Source organism: Terrapene carolina, unplaced genomic scaffold, assembly GCF_002925995.2.
Source record: "Terrapene carolina triunguis isolate 2854851 unplaced genomic scaffold, T_m_triunguis-2.0 Scaffold68, whole genome shotgun sequence".
Classification (NCBI taxonomy): domain Eukaryota; kingdom Metazoa; phylum Chordata; order Testudines; family Emydidae; genus Terrapene; species Terrapene triunguis.
The window spans coordinates 696400-719722 of NW_020664419.1; the positions used below are offsets into that span (position 1 = coordinate 696400).

Sequence of the window (23323 nt, forward strand, 5' to 3'; positions counted from 1 at the left end):
AGGATGCTAGGAATTGCTCCGAGTCCTTGACTGAGGTCAGTAGGTGAACTCCTTTCATTTCTTTCCTAGCATGGCCAATTTAGCTGCTGGAGAGAGGAGGCGGGTGTGTCAGTCACCAGAAGCCATCCATAGCAACTGGCTAGAGGTTGTTGGCACCAAGAATGTAGGGCTCTCTCACAGCAGCCAGCTGGTGCCATGGGCGCCAGGTTTGTATAATTTTTTGTGGTGCCCAAAACGGGTCCAAGCAAAGTTGTCCTGTCCATAGGACAGACCAAGGCAACCGCCCCGGGCCCCACGCTTTGGGGGGCCCCATGCTTCAGGGGGACGCGGGGTCCAGGGCAGCCTGGCGCCAGCAGCAGCGATTGACTCGGCCCCGGGGTTTGGGGGGGAAGGGGTGGAGTGGGGGTGGAGCAGGGGCAGGGCAGTCTGGTGCCAGGTTGCTCACTGCTGTCAGCACCAGGCCCCCCACTATCCCCCCAGGCTGCCCTGGACCCCATGTCCCCCTGAAGCATGGGGCCCCCCCAAAGCGCAGGGACCGGGTTGGTTGCCTCATGCGTCCTACGGATCGGATGGCTCTGAAAATATAAGCCCAAACATTGGTGGAGCTGGGCCCACGTTCCTGAATATTGCTGGAGCAAGGGCACCTCAAGCCCACATAACCCACCGCCTATGTCTGGTGCTGAATGTACCACGTCAGAAGCTATGGGATAGGGTTAGCATAGATGTCTGATCCGCATCTTTGGACTGGGAACTTGAAGCAGGCTACGGCCCAGGAAAGTTGGTCACCGTGGGCACGTATGGTGAAGGGAGGCTGCGGGCACAGAGGTAGAAGCTACTCACTAGGTGACATTCCCTGGCAGCCTGAATGCAGGGTGAGTGGCATTGATTGCCATGTTCGAGCGTATCCGGAAGGTAGGTAGGTGTCAAGGCTATGCCAAGAGCCAGGGAATGGCAAGCGATGCCTGAATGACACAGGCCTCTAGCCTACCTCCAAATGCAGCTCAAGGGGTGAATCAGAGTCAAGCATCCATGGGGGCATGTCCAGTTCGGCCATTGCCCCAACTCCACTATACAGGAGCTGGTTAAATGCTTCCAGGACACTAGAGCAGCACTCTCAGAGCTCAGCGAGTCAGGCCTGTGCTGAATCTAGCAACTGATGCAGAACACTGACTCCCAGCTGGGACATTTTGCTGTTCCCTTCAACTACATGCAAAGAAGCTGAAACACCTTTCAGGGGATTCTCACAAGAAACCAGCCTGTTCTCCCCAAAGCCCAATGGCTCAAGCAGACCACAGCCACGAGTCCCTCTGACCAGTCTCCAGCTTGCATTTGGGACACTTTGGAAAGCTCACCGGCTGGTTCCCTGATCTTCTGCAAAGAGGGAAACTCCTGAAGGACAAAAATACATACAAAAGGGACCACCACCACTGATTCTGAAAGGCCTATGCCAGCCATGGAGACATTGAAACTCGGTGTTCCTCAAACCAAATGTTCTATTTTTTAAAGGCACAAGGCGAACAGATGAGGCACGTGCAGAAGGCAAACCTTGCTCTAGGAGAGAATGCAGATAGCGCTCTCAAGTGGCAATAGTCAAGAGGAACCAGTGGGCAAACAAACCAACATTCATACAATTGCAGGATAGCAAGCAGCTATTTAGCTCAAGTAATCCATCCACCTGGCCAGCGCAGGAGCTTTCCCAACAGTACGTTCGTTATCCAGTCTTCAGTAAAAGACATGAGCAGTGAGAGGCCAACAGGTGTTTGCTAGGAAATGCTTCCTGATATTTCCTTTACTCCTAGTTGTAACCCCCTTTGCATCATCCCACATTCCTCTCAATCACTGGTGTTCACGCTCCCTGTATTTATAGATGCTTATAATCAAAGCACCCAGGGTGCATTTACAGAGGCAGTACCACGGCAACCTCAGGGCATACCGGTGAGGATGGTGGCTTTATAATCCCAGCTCGGAGTCCACAGGATTCTTGTCAGCAGAGGTATCGCAGGCCTGCACTGTCTCCGGCTCTGGCGCTGCCAGGACAAGTGAAGATTGGAGGTGCAACCCCACTCCAGGCAGATTTCATACCACCCGGGATTGGAAATCTGAGCTCTATGTATATCTTTCATTATAAAGACTAATCACTCCAGCCTCATAAAATTTGTTGGGTTTCTAAACTCTTTTTTTTAGTGTATCTGGCACTTCCTGCAACTGAGATTCCCAAAAGGAAATGCAGTAATTCCAGCTACATCCCCTTCAGATCTATGGAGATCTTCTTGCTGCTTCTGTATCTAATGTAACAGATGGTTTTTGCAATGCAACACACTTCCCCTCCCACTGGAGAGGCAGAACTGCATGGCAAATTGGATTATCGTTTTGTCTTCCTGACCCCATTCCTAACTTCTCTAGGAAGTCATTTTAGGTCTATACACTCACTGGCCTAGCCACTTGACCCATAGGTTGCACTCTAGTTGATCAGTTATAAGGAATTTACAATGAGGTCTACCTTCCATTGGCATCCCCCAACAAGCGATGGTACTATCAAGTGCAATTTAATTTGTTTAGATTCAGGAATTTCATAAGTCACATGACGGAAATGTGGACTCAGGACTTGGAAGCTGTTACTAATCTCACCCTGCTCCACTCAAACCCTCACATTGCAGTAGTGTCCAAAGGCCTCAATCAGAAACCAGTTTAGTTCCAGCTCATAACAAGAGCTCAGTTGTTTTTCTACAGACATTACCAAAAACTCCACTTTTGGGTCATGAACAAGCAAATTTAATATGTCAAAAAAATTCAACACCTTTATGATCAACCAGAGACAATTAAATTACAATGGAATGACCAACTCTATAGGCCCAAGACACTAATTGTTCAGCAATTGTAATAGACGTCTAAAGTATTGTTATCTGTAATGCGTGCCTTGCTGTAAAATAAGCATCTTCCCTCTAAAACAAGCCAGACCTGAGAGGTTTGGAAAAGGGAAAACTTCATTCATGAATAAAAGTGCTTGTTCGCCATAACAATTACACTGCAGCTAGGAAGATAAATAAAATAGCCATCAACATTTTATCTATTTATACCGTATTGTGTCCCGTGATTTCAGAAACAAAACAATACAAACAAAAGCCTTTAAAAAAAGTACGTAATAACAGCAGTTACTTTTTTTCTTCTGAATTTAAAGCTACATCTCATGTCTCTTACCCATTTGCCAGCTGAAGAAACCGCAGTGAATTAACTTTCAAATGATTTTGAGTAAATATTTGTCGTCACGTTTGCATTATCAGATCATACAAGAAATATATGGTGGTAGGAGTGAGAAAAGGACTGACCAGGATAATAGGAGAATGCATTGCATTGTAGATGTGGTAAGGATTTAAATAGATCTGTAGTGTAATCCTGACAGGTGCACCACAGTTTAAGAAATGGACTCAGCCATTGGTGGTTTATGTGACCACATGCTCCTTTCTCCTCCATTACAAACACTTGTTGCATCTTGTTTTGACCAAGCTCTTTAGTGGAGGGACTGTCCTAGCATGTTTGTATAACCCCTGGCACAATGGGGCCCTGGTCTTGGTGGGACAACCTGGCCGGCCCTACTGTAATACAAATACTGAGTAGAACAAGGCAGCTGCTAAACCATGCATTTCAACTGCCATGGCTGCTTAGGATAGGGCTGAAATAAATAGCATTTCCCATTGAAAATAGAGGGGGGAATTCAGGTAGACCGGTAAGTGGAATAAACCCAGCACACACATACCTTATCAAAACACCAGACAAACGAAGACAATCACAACTATTGGAAAATGTAAAGGATTTTCTCCAGAATTCAACCAAGGGCATATTTCCCTGGAGAGCTAAAAGCAGTTCCACTGGCTTTTTTAGAATAAGCAAGTGACGTCCCCTGGTCGATGTGAATTTAGCTAATGAAACCACAAGAAGCAGATCTGCAAGGGAAAGGCTATGGAAAAATCTTTGCAAATATTGTGTCTCGAGCATTGTCCAATGCCATACGCACTAGATACGTGTCCCTGCCCCAACGAGCTTACAATCTAGTTCAGACACGACACAACAAAGGGTAACAGACAAGATGAAGGGGGTCCATTAACAGATTGTGATGAACAGGCGTGAGCCCAAGGCAGGTGGAAATGTTTAATACACATTTGACATAGGGCTCTCCTGCCCTGCACAAAGCCCAGATTACACTGGCACATCCAACATAACTACTGTGAGGCATGTTTAATAGGGCCCTGGCTTCGTAGAAAACCAGAAACTCCAAGGACAAGTATGTATTTTGAAGCTAAAAACTTTGTTTCACCTGCTGACCAAGCAATTGGAATCCTAGTACTTGTTACTGAATGGCTGTGCTAGCTTCTGAATTCAGGACATTTCCTTTTATGTTTAATATGTTTCAGATTCAGTTTTCAGGAAAAACGTACAGACCTCTTCATTTCTCCTTACATTTAGAGGAACTTATTGAAAGAGCATTGGTTATGTCCTTTAGCTGTAAAATTGGAATGACTGACACACTGTGCCTGTAAGTTAATACTTTTATATCCACCCACCCTTCAAATCCACTTTCCCCAAAGCCTTCCTGTATAGATGATCTCACTGTTGAGGTCTCAGCTTTCTAACTTTGGCACTGTTGTGTCCACATTGTCCTTGGCCAATTTAAATTGCAAACACCTTGGAACCACTCCCCTATTCCCCCAATTCACATTTTATAAAGTACTTGGCATGATCTATGTACATATAATGCATTAGGTATTTTCCTAGAAGAGCTCACTTAACATCCATTCTAATAAGATGAAGAAACCTGCTCATTTGCTTGCTCACATTACCAACACATTAAGGGCATAATTCGAATTTACAGCATAATTCGAATTTACAGTTTTGGTTGAAACACCCTTTAACTAAAATCTGCCAGAGCACTTTGTGGAGAATGTGGCAAATAGTGCCATCTAGTGTTGGCCAGAGGCAAGTTTCACAAACCTTATCTGCAAATGGGCCTACAACCAAAGAAACCAATTTATACTAGTTTAATTAGGTTCTTTGACTGCACCCATCACAATGGTACAGTACAGCTATTTTTAACAAACTGCCTGACTTACAATAACCTAGTTACATCAAACACTGCAGTCAGACACTCTGCATATGCAATGGGACGTTTTTCCACCACAGCATCTCCTATAGAAAACACCTGGACTGGTTTTGAAGGCAGAATCTTGGGCAGTCTGGTTAACAGCTGCTGTTGAATCTCAGGGACTGGAGGTTTAAAAGACGGGAGGCACTGGAGATGCTGCCTATGAGGGCAAGACCTTACTGATCAAGTACCAGTCAAGTGTCAAGGTATATACATCTTTTATTTAAAAAAGTTTACAGTTCTTTAATTATACACAACTATTTGAGAGGTTATATTCTTAGAGAAGAGGCATTTGTCATGGTGACAAGCATGCCCACTACATCATCACAATGCAAGAAAAAAGGGAAAAAAAGAAAAGAAAAAAGCTTAGACTCGAATGAAGGGAAAACACCCTTTATCTCTTCAAGTATCACACAACAGGTATCAAATACAGTCAGTAAAATAATGGCCATTTCTCATGCTGCACACGCTCCTGCTAAAGTGCCAGCGGAATTCAGATGAGCAAAAAGAAGCAAAAGAAAAACAAACCAACAGCCCTGCCCTCTCCGTGGTGTGGTATAGATCTGACATCAAAGGTGCAGGGTGGGGGTGGAGGGTGTCCTTGCATACCTGAGAGCTACCACTTACATCAGAATGCCCTGTGATTAGTCTTGCTGGGAGGGGAAAAAAAGCCAGGGCAACCCAACTGCAGCACAGGTTACAGCATTTCTCATCCCTTATGGGGAAAAATGGGACTCCATCTCCCTGGTTTGTGTGCACTGCAGGCAGATAATGTGGGGGTGGTGATCAAACATGGATAAGGGAGATTACAGAAGTGACAATGTAGGTAGTATTCCCATAAACCTAAGTGGCCAATTTGAACGTCAGAGGTAACAGAAATAGCATTTAACTTCCATTCCCCCCCCTCTGACCGAGGGTTTACACATTACCAGTTAATTTACAAAGCATTATTCCACTCAGTTCATATTGAGATGCCACTCCCTTAAGATTAGCTTTCGCCAAGACTCCCCTCCTTAATTTTTTAAGTCTAAAATTGTCATGATGGAAAGTCAAATGAACCAAGAAAATACACTTGGAAACCTCAAGGAGAGTTGAAAACACGCCTGATGAAATTCAAGATTAACCTAGTTGGCAACGTAGGTAGCTTCTTGAGACGCTTCTGCGGATCTGGGGCAGCTTTGATATTTCTCAATTTGTATAGGTCACACAAAGCTCAAGAACAAGGTGACAAGCTATCAGACGTGAAGCCAAAGAGCCTACTTCCATAACAACGAGAATAGGTTACTAACAAGCTTTCATATTCAGGGATTCACTGAGAGCACGAATCTACATACAGTGGATCAATCGTAGTCATGTTGGAGTAGGCTTGTTAATTTCCACCTGGCTGATGCTTTGAGATTCAGTCATCTGAACAGGGAAGAGAATGGCAGTGGTTCTTTCAGAAAAAGAACATTAGCATTTCAAAAGAAACTGGAACTGAAAAAAAACTGGGCATCCTGCTTCAAAACGATTCCACTTTTCTCTTCCAGACTAGGGGTGTGTAGTTTATTTACAGACGGTTCTTGTTTGAGATGGGGAGGGAGGTGAAAGATGGGAGAAAGGGCAGAATGAGGCAATAAGCAGCTGCTCCAGTCTAGAAAGAAGGGAAATCCATTAGAATTTATTCCCTACAAGAGTTTTACACTAGGCCATATTCCTTTGAACTGCAGGTGTTTTGACAATTTACTGTAGGCTTCCTTTCCTGCTGTAATCACTACAGGGAAGAATGATCAAACATGAAATATACCAAGATGATGATCTTTTCGACATGCTGCAGGCAATGCTATAGATTTCATGTGTAAAGCTCCATTAATATCCAAGGAAACATCTTGCTGGAGAAGTTCCAGATCTATACCCACAAATACCTTGCTTCGGCTGCCTGTATGCACAAAGTAACGTGCAGAGGAATCAGAGCAACTTGGACAACTAATAGAAGCCAAACTGCATCTTCACAACCTAGAAAATCAATGCGGTAAAACGTGTGCTTACGTTTCCAGGAGTCTACCTTAGATTTGCAGCTCTAATTGTAATTCTTTTGGAAGCTTAGGACAGGACACCTTTTTATTAGAAAACTGGCTTCTTCAAATGAGAGAGATGCATGAAAGTGTTCACTGTGTTAAACCTGGTCATTGAATAGACTGGGGGAAGAGTAATACAGTTACCTGGAAAAAAAATTAGAGGTAATTAGAACACTATTTTTTATACAATATTGAAAAAATACAAATTTTTATTGTTTTGTTGTTTTTAAACTGATATCACCACCCAGCACTTAGACTACCCCTAAATAGCACCTACAGTTAAAGGTTATAGCACAAGCAAACTGCTAGTTCAGCAGGTAAGCAAGTTAAACAGTGCCAACACAGTTCTGCCCCCCCTCCCCAAAGTAATGAGAAAACAGCGTGCTAGATAAGAGTTAAAGTACACCATTACATGTTAAATAGTTAATACTACCCTTCCAACAAGCCACAAATGCTAGATAGAGAACTTCAGCACAGTAACTAACCACAGTCCTACATCACTGCTTTTTAAAAAAAGAAAAAAAAAAGAAAAGAAAAGAAAAACCTTTTGCTTCATGCCCGTAATTAACATAAAATAAGTAAACCCTTTGTATGTTATTTTTATTAAGGAAAATCATGCTAAAGCAAAATTGTACTTCATATAGCTTTTTCCAAAACAAAAAAACAAAGAGGAAAAAGAAACTGATTGTGCTTTATGGATTAAAAAAGGATTGTATCTTTCAACCCCATCAACTCAAAACTTGGTGACATTCCTAAAAGAAAAACATTTGTGGGACAATGAAAAAAAAAAGTGTTTACTCAATCCAGTCCGTCATTCAAAATTCTCTGTTCAAGAGTCACTCAGCGTGGGTTGAATTCCACATACTATCCTGAAGGTTTCACCAAAAAAATATTAAAGTATCTGTCTGTCTATCCAAACCCCTCAGAAAACCCTAAGAATACAGCAAGTAACATTCAGATTTAAAATCCATCTTAGTTAGGATTTCAAATGCACAATTATCCAAATTCAAGTATCACTGGCAACCCAGGTAGGCGTTTACTGTATTAGGTTCTCTTACCATTAAATAAAAATAATAAAAAACTTAGTATGTTGAAATACACCAGAAGAAATCAAATTTTTCATTCAGAAGAATCCTTGAAAATATTTTTCGCTTGTTTCCCCAATTTATGGTTTTTATTTTTATTAATCTCAAATATTCTTAGAGCATTTTTCTTTGTTAAACTTTAGTTTGGTCTGTTGTACACACAAGCAGATGGCTACCAAGCTGCTGCAGAAGGGAAAACAGAAAAACAAAAATGGGAAAGAGAATGTGCCAACGGATTCATGGACTATGGCCAATGGGCCAATCTTCATGGGTCTGAAGCTCTCAGCAAGGCTAGTCCATCTGGTCAGAGAACCCTCTTTTAGGAGATGGAGAGAGTTTGCAAGGTGTTTGATCATACTTCAAGCAAGAAGGAAAGCTTGAAGCTATTACAGGGTAGCAGTTTCAAAACTATGACAAAGAGTTTGCCTTTGTATGTGCTCCAGGTAAATTAAAGCACTGTTCATATAGCATTGTGTTTTTCCCCCCCGAAAAAAGGGAACAGGTCATAATCCAGACCAAGAAAATGAGTAAAGTCCAGATGAAGGCTTTCCAAAGTCCCAAAAGCAAATAGATGAGTGGTTGTAGGTCCCTACAGTTCAGAGGGTGGGCAGAAGTCCAATATAAAAGTGTACTTAAAATCCAAGTCATTTTTTTTAAGCTTCGATGCTCTGAATAACTCTGTGCACTTTTTAAATGCAACTCCACATAAACTAGGATAGCGAGTTTGACCTGAAGGAGCACTTTTTATTTCAATGTCTGATCTAAAAATGTTCTTACATTATCCCCTAGACTTTTTACTTTGAGAAAGCTCTGTTCCATCTTATCATCCAAGGTGGTAGCTGTGGAACCACTGATAAAAAGGAAATCTCTAAGTCCCTACCTATCAGAGCAGCTGTTTGAGTTGACAGTTCAGTAGCACACAAGTTGACTTGGCCAAATGGAATTATGAATGCATGCATTCGGGCTGCATATTGCTACCAAAATGGAATGTGGGAATATGCTATATACCTTGGGTTTGAGAAATGACCAAGAAATCAAGATCTAAAGGGTGATATATATATCAATGCTATTATTCATAAAAACCTTGTTTAGTAATAAAAAAAATTGCTTTGTTTAAATATGAATATTATAGTCTGCTTCTCATGGTTAGGAAATAATAGTCTCTCTGAAAAGCAGGTTGCTTCTTCTACTACAATTCCATATCCTGGGCCTCATCTTCCGAGAAGTCAGACATGGAGCTCTCTGATGAGCTGTCCCCGGTACCTTCTTCCTGTTCTTTTAGTGCTTCTTCTGTTGCATATTTCTGAATGTATTCTGTATGTGAGGAAAGAAAAGGGTATAATCAGCATATGTTCAACTCCCACAGCCATTTATAAAAATGGGTTGGTACTGAGCATGGCTGGATAAGAAATTAATGTAACAGCCGGTGGGATAGTGCCATATATGGACAATAAAACATAATGATTATATAAATTAACATAGGGATTGCCATATCGGTTTAGACCAAAGGTCAATCTCGTCTGACCACAGCCATATTAGAGGCATCAAAGGCGAGACCCTTGGATAACGCATGAAGTCCTGAGGCATACATGTTGATAAACACACACTTTGTTAGGATACTGAACACTAGACTTGGAGTTAGAAACAGCCAGTGCCCTTTCTACTTCTGCACATACACCAGTTTAAAAGCCTCATGTTCAGAACCCATTTGCTATAAAAATGGAAAGTCATCCCATATTAAGGTGATCAAATGAGAAAATCCAACCTAGAGCTCAGCCTCCCTCCCGCCAAAAAAAACCAAAACATATTGTCATGAAACCCGAGATAAGAGCTGGCCCACAATGCCGTTAGGGGTACAACAGGTTAGGCTCTGAAAATTCACGGTCATAGTGAATCCAGGTCTCCTGGAAAAGAAGAAAAATCTGGGACATTCTACAAGGGCTATACTTGGTCATCGGGCAGGAAGGCTGAGAGCTACTGTACTGGTCTGTCCTGCTGACCTATAATACATAATATGAAAACGAAGTATTCAAGATACTGTATCAGCAATCGCTGTTAGTACCACAGTGTGGCTGTGCCATTGTGAACGGGAGGCAATGCAGTGCGCGCAGTACCAAGGGGAAAGGAGAATCGGAGACCCTCTCAAGATACAACCCACATTATGGAAAAGTTTTGAATACTGCTTTATGGAATTAGAGACTGATGATACTGGCATAACTTGCAGAGAAGGAAAGAGATGAGAGGAGATGAAGAAGGTGGGAGAAAAAGCTGGAATACAGATTTACTGCTTTTAACCTAATGCAAACCTGTGTTCCCTAGAATAAAACCGCAACAACCCACCTCTCTATCCCCCAAGAGACAGGCCTTGCCCTATGCTTTAGTATCAGACAAGGGCAGTCATAGTAGCAGAGAAAACATTCTAGAGGGCGCTCCCCAGGAACTCCCAGCTATCAATTTCCAGACGTTTAATTCTAGGAGCTCTAAACACAAGCACCCCAGCCAATCTCAGCTACTGCAGTGGTTCCTAGAAAGAGATGAGGTTTCAAAGCCAAGACCCAAACCATGCAGGGCTCTAGTTAGCTAGATCAACCCCTTGAATTACAACCAAAAGCAATTAAGGAGCCAGCACAGGTCACAAAACTGGTTTAATAGGATTCTGGAAGGCAAATGCATTTTGTGCAAGCTGTGGCGTGTGCAATTTTCTAGTGTCGCTCCATGCAGAATGCACAGTAGTCAATCCAGTTTAAATCCAGTTTAGGAGCAGGATTACTGAGACTACGTCCAGATTTGAGGGTCACAATCATCTTACTACATGTGCCTACGGAGGAGGCTCTTGGCTGACACTACTGGACCTTCCAAGAGCAGCCATGTCCCGAATTTGCAAACCTCCTGAAAAAGGGTGTACATGCGGGGATCATTCCTCCAACCCAGTATCTTTGGGTAGATCTTCACTGCAAAAAAAAAAACCTGTGGCACTGAGTCTCAGGCAGCAGGGCTAAAAATAGCAGCGTAGATGTTCCCGCTTGGGCTGGAGCCTGAGATAAGGGGGTAGGGTCCTGGAATCCAGCCCCCCACCTGAGCATGACTGCCTACACTGCTATTTTTAGCACTGCAGCCTGACCCCACAAGCCCGAGTCAATTGACCCATAGTCTGAGACCTGGTGTTGTGGGTTTTTCTTTGCAGTATTAACAGACTGTCTTGTCTGGATTGAACTTCAGCCAGCTTGCTCTCAAATCCTATTCTCAACTAGGCACTGGGAAAACATGCCACACCATCTAGGTGAACAGGTTATGTAACCTGAGCTATCCAAGTCTGGTACATCCCTCTAGTTTGGGACCGAGGTACATGAGCAAGGTGAGGTGAGCATTTCTTATGCTGTACCTGCTCCGTGGTTAGATTTCAGTTGCTAATCTGGCAGTTTTCACAGGATGGACATGAGCAGAAGGCAAGATGGTTTGCTTCTAAAGCCACAAAACAGATTTTTTTAAAGCAGCAGCCATTCCTTTATGCTTAATGATGTCTAGCTCCCACAATAGGAGGTGTTAATGAATTCCAATTCGTATCAAGAAATCCCAGCCTAAAGGACTTGAAAGTGTTGCTCTTTTCCTTAACTGAGTTTCATGGGGCAGAAAGGAGGGAGGATCAGTCTTGCACACTGTATTTTCCCTTCCACTGGCCTAAAACATTGCTAATTGGCCATCCTTTGTTTCATGTCATGCCAAGAGAGATGTGCTTATGAAACTGTGGGAGGTCACTTGTAATGCGAGATGCCAGACATACATGAGCATAGAAACTTGCATTTGAAAAGCGAGTTTTGTTTCTTAAGTAACATCAATAATCTACTTGCATCTTTCAGTTCAGTAGAAGAGAAAGTTAAGCTGGATGTTAAATCTTTGGCAACATCTTTCTTCCCACTGCCTCCAAATTTCTGCAGTGCTTATTTCTAGCATGACATACAGCTACCCACAGTACATCTTCAAATAGTTAATTGTCTATACAGGCACCAGCTGGCTAAGTTGCAAGAAGCCAAGGTTTCTGGAATTGAGGCTATGGAATTAGGCCACTAGATGCTTTAATACCTGCTACAAGAATAGACTCTGAAGTGCTGTTGAACTACAGGGACCCTCTGCATTTAAAGTACTTGAGCCAAATGGCTAAAAGGGGCTTTCAAACTCATATGGAGGCACATGCTGATTTCTAATGACAAGCAGCTTCTCTCTAATGGTTTAATTTGCAATGTTCACCTGTGAGAGGTTGCTGAAGTTTGTGTCACGAGAACTTGCACAAACAGCTCAATAACGATCGTTCTGTAAACACTAGGAAGTGTAGAACATTTGCAGTGATGCTGCATGCAGCGTGAAGACATTCAGACGGTCAGGCTCCCTACCCTTCTGGAAACCATATCATGAATACAATAATGTGATAAAGGGAAGTGCCCTGGTCCTGTGCAACTGGATCTTGTATACTAACAAAAATGATCTGCTCAAAGGCAGCATTTAACTTCTTGGGTGCCCGTTTTGGGGTCTGTCTTGCTTATCAATTGAACTTCCAATAAAAAAATATTGTGGTATTGGCCCAGATAAACCTCACACACACCTTTCACACCCCAGCAACAGGATCCCACCCTTCCTCTTCTCCAGAAATTTCAGATCACACACAACACCTCAGATAGTCTTGTGAACACCTCTTCCCATTCGCAACCTCACAATATCCCTGAGTTCACTACCACTCCTGCTTATGTGGGAGACTAATACCAGGAAAGCAATTAGATACAGCAGCTAGCTGTCATCCTGACATTTAGCAGGTAAAAACAAGGACAGGAGCCATGTGACCACCCGCCACTTCACTGACTCTCAAAGTGCTCCAAAGACCCAAGGCCCACAGCTTATAAAGCACAGAGGCAACTTTAGCTCAAATAGATACTTACCACCCATCAACACATTTAAACCCTTGACACTTGTTTGCTAGGCCATACTAGAAAACTGGGGCGAGAACGCCTAGCCATCAGCAGGATGGCCATTCATTTTAACCTCTGGAAATTCCTGACTTCCAGGGAACTTTCATGTCTAAACAATTAACCCTCTTTTTGGGTTAAACTCATGTTACACTGGAGGATCTAGTCATTTTTCAATCCATTAAGGAAAGATGACACTGAACTGTACATTCTGCTGGCCCTGTAGATACCACAGGAAGTATATTTTCAAGTGTCTAGCACAAAGGTTTGAAATCAAGATTTCATACCAAGAAAGAACCAACATTGCTTCAAATATTTTAGCCCCAAAGGAATGCAAACTAGCTATATCTATACCCCATTCACAGCTCTATCAGTATTTAACCATTTACTAAAATTATGCACCAATATCAAGTGCCAGCCCTGATTTTTTTTTATTTTTATTTTTTAAAAGGCACCAATGGGAGTTAAGCACTCAAATCCCACTGACCTTCAATAGAAGTTGATTGCTTAACTGGCTCTTTGTGTCTTTAGAAAAAAAATATCCCCCCCTCCCCCAATTTCCTCTCTTCTAGGATGGAAAGACTAAAAAGGTACTCTTACCTCTATGGCCATTAACAAGTTTTTTATCTGAAGAGTGAAAAGCTGTACTAGTGTTAAACAAAAATCTTTCCAGCTGTATACACAATAGTCGCACCAATGGACAACTATAGGTTCCATTATGAATCTTTATTTAAGGGTTTTGCTCTTCATAAGGATTGTGGCAGGCTGAGAACTTTGTACCAGGTGTCAGTCCTAGAAGCAATCCCCAACACACACATCAAGCAGATATTTTATGCTTTCATAACTAAAAATGAGGTGGTAAAGGCAAGAGGAGATAAATTATGTATTCACAGTACTTAATTTTCCAGAGCAAAGAAGTTGCTAGAATCCATTGCATCAATTCCAGCATGTCCAAGACTTTTTTTAAATATTACCGTTACAAAGAGGGATTTCACAGAATGGCAGTGTTCAGTTCTATCTTATGGTTGTCATGCAAAACTGGTAAGAAGCCAGAGTATTCAAAGTGGACGCATGACTCTTATGCATACGCTATGTAAGATGAATTGATTAAAGTTTGGAAGGCATTGTAAATCACAGAATGTAGGACTGGAAGGGACCTCGATAGGTCATCTAGTCCAGTCCACTGCACTGAGGCAGGACTAAGTATTATCTACACCACCCCTGAAAGGTCTTTGTCTAACCTGTTCTTAAAAACCTCCATTGATGGAGATTCCACAACCTTCCTAAGTAATTTGTCCCAGTGCTCAACTACCCTTACAGTGAGGAAATTTTTCCTAATGTCCAACCTAAACCTCCCTTGCTGCAATTTAAGTCCATTTCTTCTTGTCCTGTCCTCAGTGGTTAAACTTAAACAATTTATCACCCTCCTTTTTATAACCTTTTACATACTTGAAGACTGTTATGTTCCCCTTCAGTCTTCTCCTCTCCAGATGAAATAAACCCCTTGCCCCTCCCCCCCCCAATCTTTCCTTGCAGACCTTTAATCGTTTTTCAGAGTGGTAGCTGTGTTAGTCTGCATCATCAAAATACTCTTCTCTGGACTTTCTCCAATTTGTGAACATCTTTCTCAAAGTGAGGTGCACAGAACAGGACAATAGTCCCACTGAGGCCTTATCAGAGCTGAGTAGAATAGAGGAATTACTTCTCATGTTTTGCTTACAACTCTCCTGCTAATACACCCCAGAATGAGGTTTCCCTTTTTGTGACAGTATTATCTTCTTGACTCATATTTAGTTTGTTATCCACTATAACCCCAAGATCCTTTTCCGCAGTACTCCTTCCTAGGCAGTCATTTCCCATTTTGTATTTGTGAAATTGATTATTTCTTCCTAAGTGGAGTACTTTGCATTTGTCCTTATTGAATTCATCCTATTTATTTCAGACCGTATCTCCAGTTTGTCAAGATCATTTTGAATTCTAATCCTGTCCTCCAAAGCTCTTGCAATCTCTCACACCTTGGTACCGTCTGCAAACTTTATAAGTATGTCATTATCCAAATCATGTATGAAGATATTGAACTGGACCCAGGACAGATCCCTGCAGGACCCCACTCGATATGCCCTTCCAGCTCGATTGTGAGCCACTGATAACTACTCTGAGTATGGTTTTCCAACCAGTTGTAGACCCATCTTGGTTCATCTCTAGTTTCCTCCTGAGAAGGTCATGTGGGACAGTATCAAAAGCCTTGCTAAAGTTGAGATATATCACATCTATTATTTTCGCCCTGTCCACAAGGCTTATTATCTCAAAGAAGGAGATTAGGTTTGACTGGTTTGGCACGATTTGTTCTTGACATTTGTCACCTTATTTTTTTCTAGGTGCTTACAAATTGATTGATTGATTATTTACTCCATTATCTTTCCAGGTATTGAAATTATAATTCCCTGGGATGCCCTTATTCCACTTTTTATAGATAGGTACTCTATTTGCCCTTTTCCAGTCTTCTGCGATCTCTTCAGACAGTTCCTTAAGTATTCTAGGATGTATTTCATCAGGCCCTGCCAATTTGAGGACATCTATCTTGTCTAAGTAATTCTTAACTTGTTCTTTTCCTATTTTAACCTCAGATCCTACCCCATTTATACTGATGTTCACTATGTTAGTCGTCCAATCATTGCTAATTTTTTTGGTGAAAACAAAAAAAGTCATTTATTTCAGCCGCTGCTGCATTTTCTCTCGTTTCCTCCTCGTTGAGTAATAGGTCTTCCCTGTCTGTGTGCTTCATTGTTTATGCCAATCTCTAACTATTAGAGACCCAGAAGAGACCAATATGGGGTCAGATTATCCAACATCTTTCTATTGAAGGGTTCCTATACCTCCTCTGAGGTATCTAGCATTGATCCAACATGACAATTCCTACATTATTTTAAGGGAAGCCAGACAGGCACATGTATGCACATGCATGCACAAACACATACAAAATGGGGTGAGCTAATGGCATGACTGGTGCACAACTTTGAATATCCGTATTTTTTGTTTACTTTTAAATAAAATACCCCAGGGAAAAAACAGCCAGAAAAATTTCTGTGCTACTTTAGCTACAAAAATATTCCTAACTCCTCCAAACTTCTGAAGTTTGCTTTTAAAGTTGGGGACCTTGGGAAAACGCCTTTAACTTAGTTCCTTTCTGTTTCTAACTTATAATAGTTTGCCAAGACATTCCCCACATCCAAGCTAAGCAGAACCATTCCCAACACTGTATTCTACAGACCAGCTTTAAATTTAAAATGATGGTGGTTCATCCACTCTTCCCAGAAGACTATCCTGCTCTAAAATTAAATACATCTATTTTAGAGCAATAGTGGTCATCAGACAAAAGGTATTTAAGATGTATAGTGAAGAGAACAAGTTTCTCCCAAACACCAATAGATCAAAGTGATACCATTAATTTTTCAACATTCCATTGACTCCCTTACCTTTAATTTTCTGTTTGTATTCTTCCGGTCGGTGGAGATACATGGCTGCAGCGTCACCATTTAGAGGATCTATGGGGTTAGGATAGGCCAGCAACTGGGGCAGGAACGACTCAAATATATTGGTAAGATCTGCAAGACAAATTAACACAAAGTCACATTGCACATCCACATCTCAGACCCACAGACAACCAAGTTAAACATCAGTGAAACTGTGTATTGCTGTAGTCAGATATTAAGATGGTGTAAAGCTTATGGAAGCTTAAATTCATATACGTTTTCCTGTCCTAGACTGCTCATATAGTTGAGAATTTGTGTGATAATAGAGCTTCCAATACTTTATGCCCAAAGTATTTTACACTTCGATAGCATCTTTGATCTGAAGATCTCAAAGCACTTTACAAAACACAAATAACTTCTTCAGCATCCCTATGGAGATTTGTGAAACGCTGTTACTTAAGGAAATGGAGGCAGAGGTTAAATGATATACCCAAGTCATACAGCAAGTATAGCAGGAATTAGACCCAGACCATTCTTTTATGCTTTAAACTTTGGACACTTTTCCCTCCCAATTGCCCCACACCAAATTTCCCCATGCTTCCTCTCACATTACTGTCTTTAAATAAGTCGGTTCCTAGACTTAAAATTGACACATCTCAGCATAATACAATTTCTACAGAGCTTCGACACTTGTGATAATAAAAAGAGCAACCCAACAAGTTCATTCTCCCATTTCAAAACAATTAACAGCATGCGAAGAGATTCACATTAATGCCTTACTGCCAGTTGGCATTTACCACTAATACTCCATGACAGGGAAACATGTTTCTGGTGCTGATGAGTAATTGTGAACACACGAAACCATGCTCCACACCCCACCTCCAAAAGAGACACATGCACCATACTTCAAAGATGCGGGTGTGAAGCAACGGACTGTGCTATTCTTTCTTGGATGTTTCAGGCAGGTGCCAGAAGGGCTGTATTCGCCCACACAGATGGAAGAGTAAGCCCTCAGTGTGTGGTTAGGAGGGTGATTTTGCGAAGTTTAACTTCAGCAGTTAAAGACTAGCAGGTGCATGTAGAATTTTTTTTTAAATAAAAAGCAGGTTCACCCTTTCAAATACTCAATCTTTTTATTTTATTAGCATCACCTTTTCATCTGGGTAGTACGTAGGCTCCCCTCATCCTTCACCCCCTTTCTGGTGGCAAAGAAAACCTGATGGAGTAGCTACAGCACAAAGAACGACAAAAATGTCTCTTACTGCTGCTAATCAAAAGAGGTTTTTTTGGGCGGGGGGGGGGAGAGGGAAGAGGGCAGGAAGAGACCCCACCCACAGTTTCTCAGCACATCAGATCCTGATGGAGACAGCACTAGGATCAGATCTGTACCTCTCAGGCCTTTATTAAATAGGCCAAGATTAAACATATCCTGCACCTGGATCTTACCCCTATTGGTTTACATTGTAGGTCTACACTGCAATTAAGAACTCGCGGCTGGCCTGTGCCAGCTGACTCGGGCTCGTGGGGCTCAGGCTAAGGGGCTGTTTAATTGCTGTGGAGACCTTTCAAGCTCAGGCTGGAGCCCAGGCTCTAGGACCCAGTGAGGTGGCACGGTCCCAGAGCTTGGGCAGCTGGAGCCTGAATACCTCCACCGCAATTAAACAGCCCGTTCGGCTCGTGGGGCTCAGGTGGAGTCATCAGGCATAGGCCAGCTGCGTGAGTCTAGCTGCAGTGTAGACCTAACCTAGGAGAACTAGCACCATGTGAACTGCTAGCTCTCTGCAGACCACCTGCAAGTGCTCCTACAGAACGCACAGTGGGAACCTCTGGCCTGGACATGGCACCGAGGAAGAGACTTATTGTCAAATCTTCCTTCCTGCATTAACACATCCTGCATATGTAGAAACTCCAGGGTACTGACTAGCTGAGTCACTTCAGCGTGAACGTGGCATAGCAGGGACGGAAATTTGGGTTTGCCTACACACAGGAGTTGCACAGTTAAGTAAGCCAGTGCAACATCACACCTTTAGTTAAACCAATGCAACTTTGTGCATAGACCAGCCCTTAGTTATTTGCAGCTAAGCTATACAAGAGACTCTCTAAAATGCCAGTTATTTTTTTTTTTAAACTTAAAATTTTCTATTGAACAGAAAAGTCATTGCCCTTTTCAAGGGCAGGTAGATAGAGAAAGGAAGGCTACAAGAAACACTCTTAAGAAGTACACAAATGTCTCTAGGCCAAGTTTGCCAAGGCTGGTGCATTGAGATGCCAGTTGTCACCGTCAGCTACTTGTGGGCTGAAGTGCAACAGCTTCTTGAAGTGTAGTCCTACTCTCAAAAGGGATCACAAAAATAGCGTGGCACAAGCGAAGACGAGAATGTTTTCCAATGTAGTTCCTTCTGTCTACTCTAGCACTTAAGACATTATTAGCAACAGGTTTGTTTCTTAGGCCTTGTCTACACTACCGAGGCAAGTCGACCTAAGTTACACTACTCCAGCTATGTGAATAACGTGGATTTACTTACTTACGTGGATTTACTGCAGTGTCTACACCGCGCTGCATTGACGGGAGATGCTCTCCCATCGACTTACCTTACTCTTCTCATTCCAGTGGAGTACCGGAGTCGACCAGAGAGCGCTCTGCGGTCGATTTAGCGGGTCTTCACTAGATCCGTTAAATCGACCCCCGCTGCATTGATCACAGCTGTGTGGATTCCCGGTAAGTGTAGACATGGCTTCATTTTATGTGGACTTATTTTATAACCCAGCTGCCATTGGGAAAATTAGAAATATTTAATGCTTCCCAGTTTAAGATTAAATGGAAAGGGGAGTTTAGTTAGCGACAGAGCAACGAAGCCCAAATGAAAGACAGCTCAAAATAGCCCCTTTTCCCTTTAAATGCCTGCCTTTTCCAGTTCTCGCTTTTCCAAGTCCCAACTAAACCAATGCTTCATTTTTAGTATTGCTTGGATGTGCACAGTATGCCTAAAATGAAGACATTGTTGTGCTAAGAAGGGTTTGGTGCTTTACTAGTTAAATAAAAGGAATCCACTCAACTATGGTCTTAAATCTAGTGGATTTATTGGTAGCAATCATAAGAACTTTCCATCTAATTTCTATTGGGTCCAGGGCCGGCTCCAGGCACCAGCCCACCAAGCTTGTGCTTGGGGCGGCACGGCGCTCCGGCCGCCGGGGAGAGTGGGGCCACGGCCGGGCTCGCCACCCTCCCCCCGTCTGGGGCTCGCCGCCCTCTCGCCGCCCTGCCCCCTGCACTCTGGCCGCCGGGGGGAGAGCGGAGCCCCGGCCGGGGCTCGCCGCCCTGCCCCCGGCGCTCTGGCCACCGGGGGGAGAGCGGAGCCCCGGCTGGGGCTCGCTGCCCTCCCCCCCCGGGGCTCCGCCCCCCCCGCAGGGTTTTTTTTGCCTGGGGCGGCAAAAAAGGCTTTTTTTGCCTGGGGCGGCAAAAAAGCCAGAGCCGGCCCTGATTGGGTCAGCTAGTCCGTATCTTCTCTACCAATACAGGATCGGTTGTTTTAAAGGTCAAATGCATAACAAAATAGTTGTATTACTTTATATAGGAAGATTTTTTTCCAAGATTGCTTTCACCCTCCAAAATTAGATCCTTCTGTGTTTCTGCTGCAGAGAGAAATTTCTTGTGTTCCTTGAGTATATGGCTGTGTGTCTAAAAGTCAAGGTGACTGATGACTTATACCTGGAGTGGCAAAAAAGGTAGGTCTAATGCAGACTATGACACCAGCAACACAATCAAAGAACAAAAAGGAGTTACCTCTTCAGCGTTCCAAAGCATCCTCCAGAAAAAATAAGGAAGTTTGGAATAAGATGAATGGCGTTAAACAAGTGCATTATTTGACAAGTTGTTGGCATACCAACAGTACATCCTGATTTTGTCTGTAACGTATACTAGATTTTTGAAAGCTTTGAGATCACCTTTACACATCACAGAAGAGCAGTAAGTACTGCAGTTGTTTTCCCTCCCATTACAGTCCACAAAAATGCCAAAAATACAGAAGCATTCTTAGGAAACCAATGACAGAAAGGGTTCATATGACATTTTGTTCGTAAATACTGTAGAAACCCCACTGCAACAGTCCACAGTAGCATCTCTCAAAACAGGAAGCTATTTTTGCACAGCTTACAAACCAGTATCCAGATTGCTAGTGTACAACATCAGAATAGCAAACACAGTGAAGCAATTCTAATTTGTCAGTCAGACACGTCATCTGCAGCTGCTTTAAGACTGTTGAACAAAACTGCACATTGCTCATTTAGTACTCTGGCTACTTATCCCACTGTTGGGTTTTCTCAGGGTAAAGTCCACTGCTGAGAATGAACATTCCTGGTACGATCAGTGTAGAAGTAAAAGAAAGCTCTCCTCACCTTATAAACTACCGCTCGTCTTTCCTGCATTCCTCAGCAAAAAAAATACGTATAATAGAAAACCTGACCCCTAGCCACAGCTGCAACATAACAGCATGAGTTTTTCATTGTGCAGTCCCAACTAAGTACTTCGGCATTTTTACTACAGGTATGTAGTAGGTCCAGTTCTTGGATCCACTGTTTCCACTGCATAATTTGTAAGAAAACTAAAGCAGTTTGGTCTTTAAAGTAGTAATTTGTTACTTTGGCAATAGGTTCAGAACATTGACAGTCAAGAAACCAGGGAAACTAGAAATAGATGAGACAACAACTTTTCAAGGTGAAAAGTCAAAGGTAAAGTGTTTATATTGTGTGCATACTGCTTAACCCTATACATCGAAGTGTGAATATAGTGTCCATAAACTACACCCTGAGAAGTTTGATGCAGCCCACCACACAAGAGAATGAGCTATTAAATATCTGTTCTGTTTAACAGTTTCAGACTTACATAAGAATTATTATTTTCCTGAGTCCGTGTCACTATAAATTGATCTTGTTAGACCTCTAAAGCTAAACAGAATCACGTCTGGCCAGTAATTGGATGGGAGACCTCCCAGGAAAACAAGTTCTGCAGGAAGTGGTGTAGACAAATTAGTAGATGGTATCATTTCTCCTAAGTTGTTTTGAAACAGTGCCTCAATTTGATGGTGAAGAGGAATAAGTGTTTCTGAAGCCACCTTCTAAAGAAAAATCGATCAAGGTCCCAACCAGCGTCAAAGAATGCTTTCACCCTTCCTATCTAAAATTCAATTTGGATTACTGCAGTCTGGTTACTTAAAAATTTCCCCCATATTTTCATCTGGATACTGTAGCATTCTTCACTTCCTATCCTGAAGTGTTGCTGCGTTACTGTTGAGCAGTTGCCACATTCCACCTCAGAGATGGCTGCACTTTAGTGGTGGGTTGAGTGATTCCAGTACAATGTTTACAGAATCCTTCAACATCTTTGGGATGAAAGGAGATGCGTAAGTAATACTTTCATATCAAGCTTTTGTTACTAAACTGAACTTGGTTCAGTGAAAAAAACCCCTACAATTTGGCTCACACTTTCCAAAATAGACCTTTGAGCACTTACCTCCAACAAGCTATATTAGGGTATTAAAACCAAATAAATGATGAAATGTGTCACCACACAGTGGATTGCCAAACTCACCATAGAGAGCTGTCCAAGTTTGATTAATTACATCTAGACATACAGTTCCTGACCTGAAACAGATGGAGAAAATGGAATTAAAACATGTACAAGTTAGCAAAATACTTGTAGGATTTAACAGTTTTAACCCCCCACACTCCTCACCACCAAGCAGGGACCAATTATTTACACGTTGGTTAGAGCAAAATATAGGGCAGCCATAGTGAGTAGGAGAGCTTCCATACTATGTACAGAAACTAGATTTTTCTAAGGAAGGGATGAAGAGGAAGGGCACAGTAACTTGGAGCCAGTATTTACATGGGGGGGGGGGGGGGATCTCACTTGTGAGACTAAGACTGGAAAGGAAGGAGGGGCTTCATTTAACACAGCAGTTCTCAACGGGGGGTCTGCGAACCCTTTCAGGGGGGTCTGCGCGGCCCCACGGCTAAAACCCAGAGCCTGAGCCCCAGCATTTCCCACGGGCTGAAGCTGGGAGCCGCAGGGCTGAATTCTGGAGCCCCAAGCCCCGGTGATCCCCACGGGGCAGAAGCCCTGAGCCCTTGGGCAGAGTTGCGGGGGGACACGGAGATGTTCTTCCCCCCGTCCCCGAAACTACAGTGCAAGAGAAGGGCAGTCCCGAGGCAGCTCCAGCCCCCTCTCCACCTCCTTCTCTCCCCACCCCCCGGCCAGGTCGGAGGCGGGAAGCCAGAGCCAGGCAGTGCAGTACAGCTGCTGCTCTGGCTGGTGCCATGGAGCAGGCAGCCACAGCGTTCCTCGTCTCCCGATGCTGATGCTGGGGGTTGAAGCTGCTCCTCAGCTCCCAGAACCGCTTTGCTGACGTAGCTGGTAAGAGCCACCTGGGTTGGGGGGACCTGACTCCATGGCTGGCAGAGCCCTCGGGGAACAGGGCCAGCAGGGGAGCCCTCCCGGCACACAGCCCCTAGCCACCCCCCTCCCTGCACCCTGAGCTACCCCTCTGCCCACACAGCCCCTAGCCACCCCCCTCCCTGCACCCTGAGCTACCCCTCTGCACACAGCCCCTAGCCACCC

The 23323-nt window shown here is 43.2% G+C and overlaps 1 protein-coding gene across 2 annotated transcripts in view; it reads right to left on the reverse strand.

Moving 5' to 3' along the window:
* Positions 1 to 5338: 5338 nt before the first annotated feature.
* The window catches only part of UBE2H (ubiquitin conjugating enzyme E2 H), a 69728-nt gene continuing 51743 nt past the window's right edge, over positions 5339 to 23323 (reverse strand). The window contains exons 5-8 of one of the 2 annotated variants that reach the window (XR_002907715.2): positions 22295 to 22347; positions 16711 to 16839; positions 8253 to 9593; positions 5339 to 7338 (exon numbers count right to left, since the gene is read on the reverse strand). Coding sequence is in view for 1 of the 2 variants with exons in the window: in XM_024193096.2 (XP_024048864.1) it covers positions 9469 to 9593; positions 16711 to 16839; positions 22295 to 22347 (307 nt within the window). In the remaining variant the exon portion in view is untranslated. Of the gene's footprint in view, positions 9594 to 16710; positions 16840 to 22294; positions 22348 to 23323 lie in introns of both variants that reach the window. The other variant, XM_024193096.2, reaches the window with a different exon arrangement.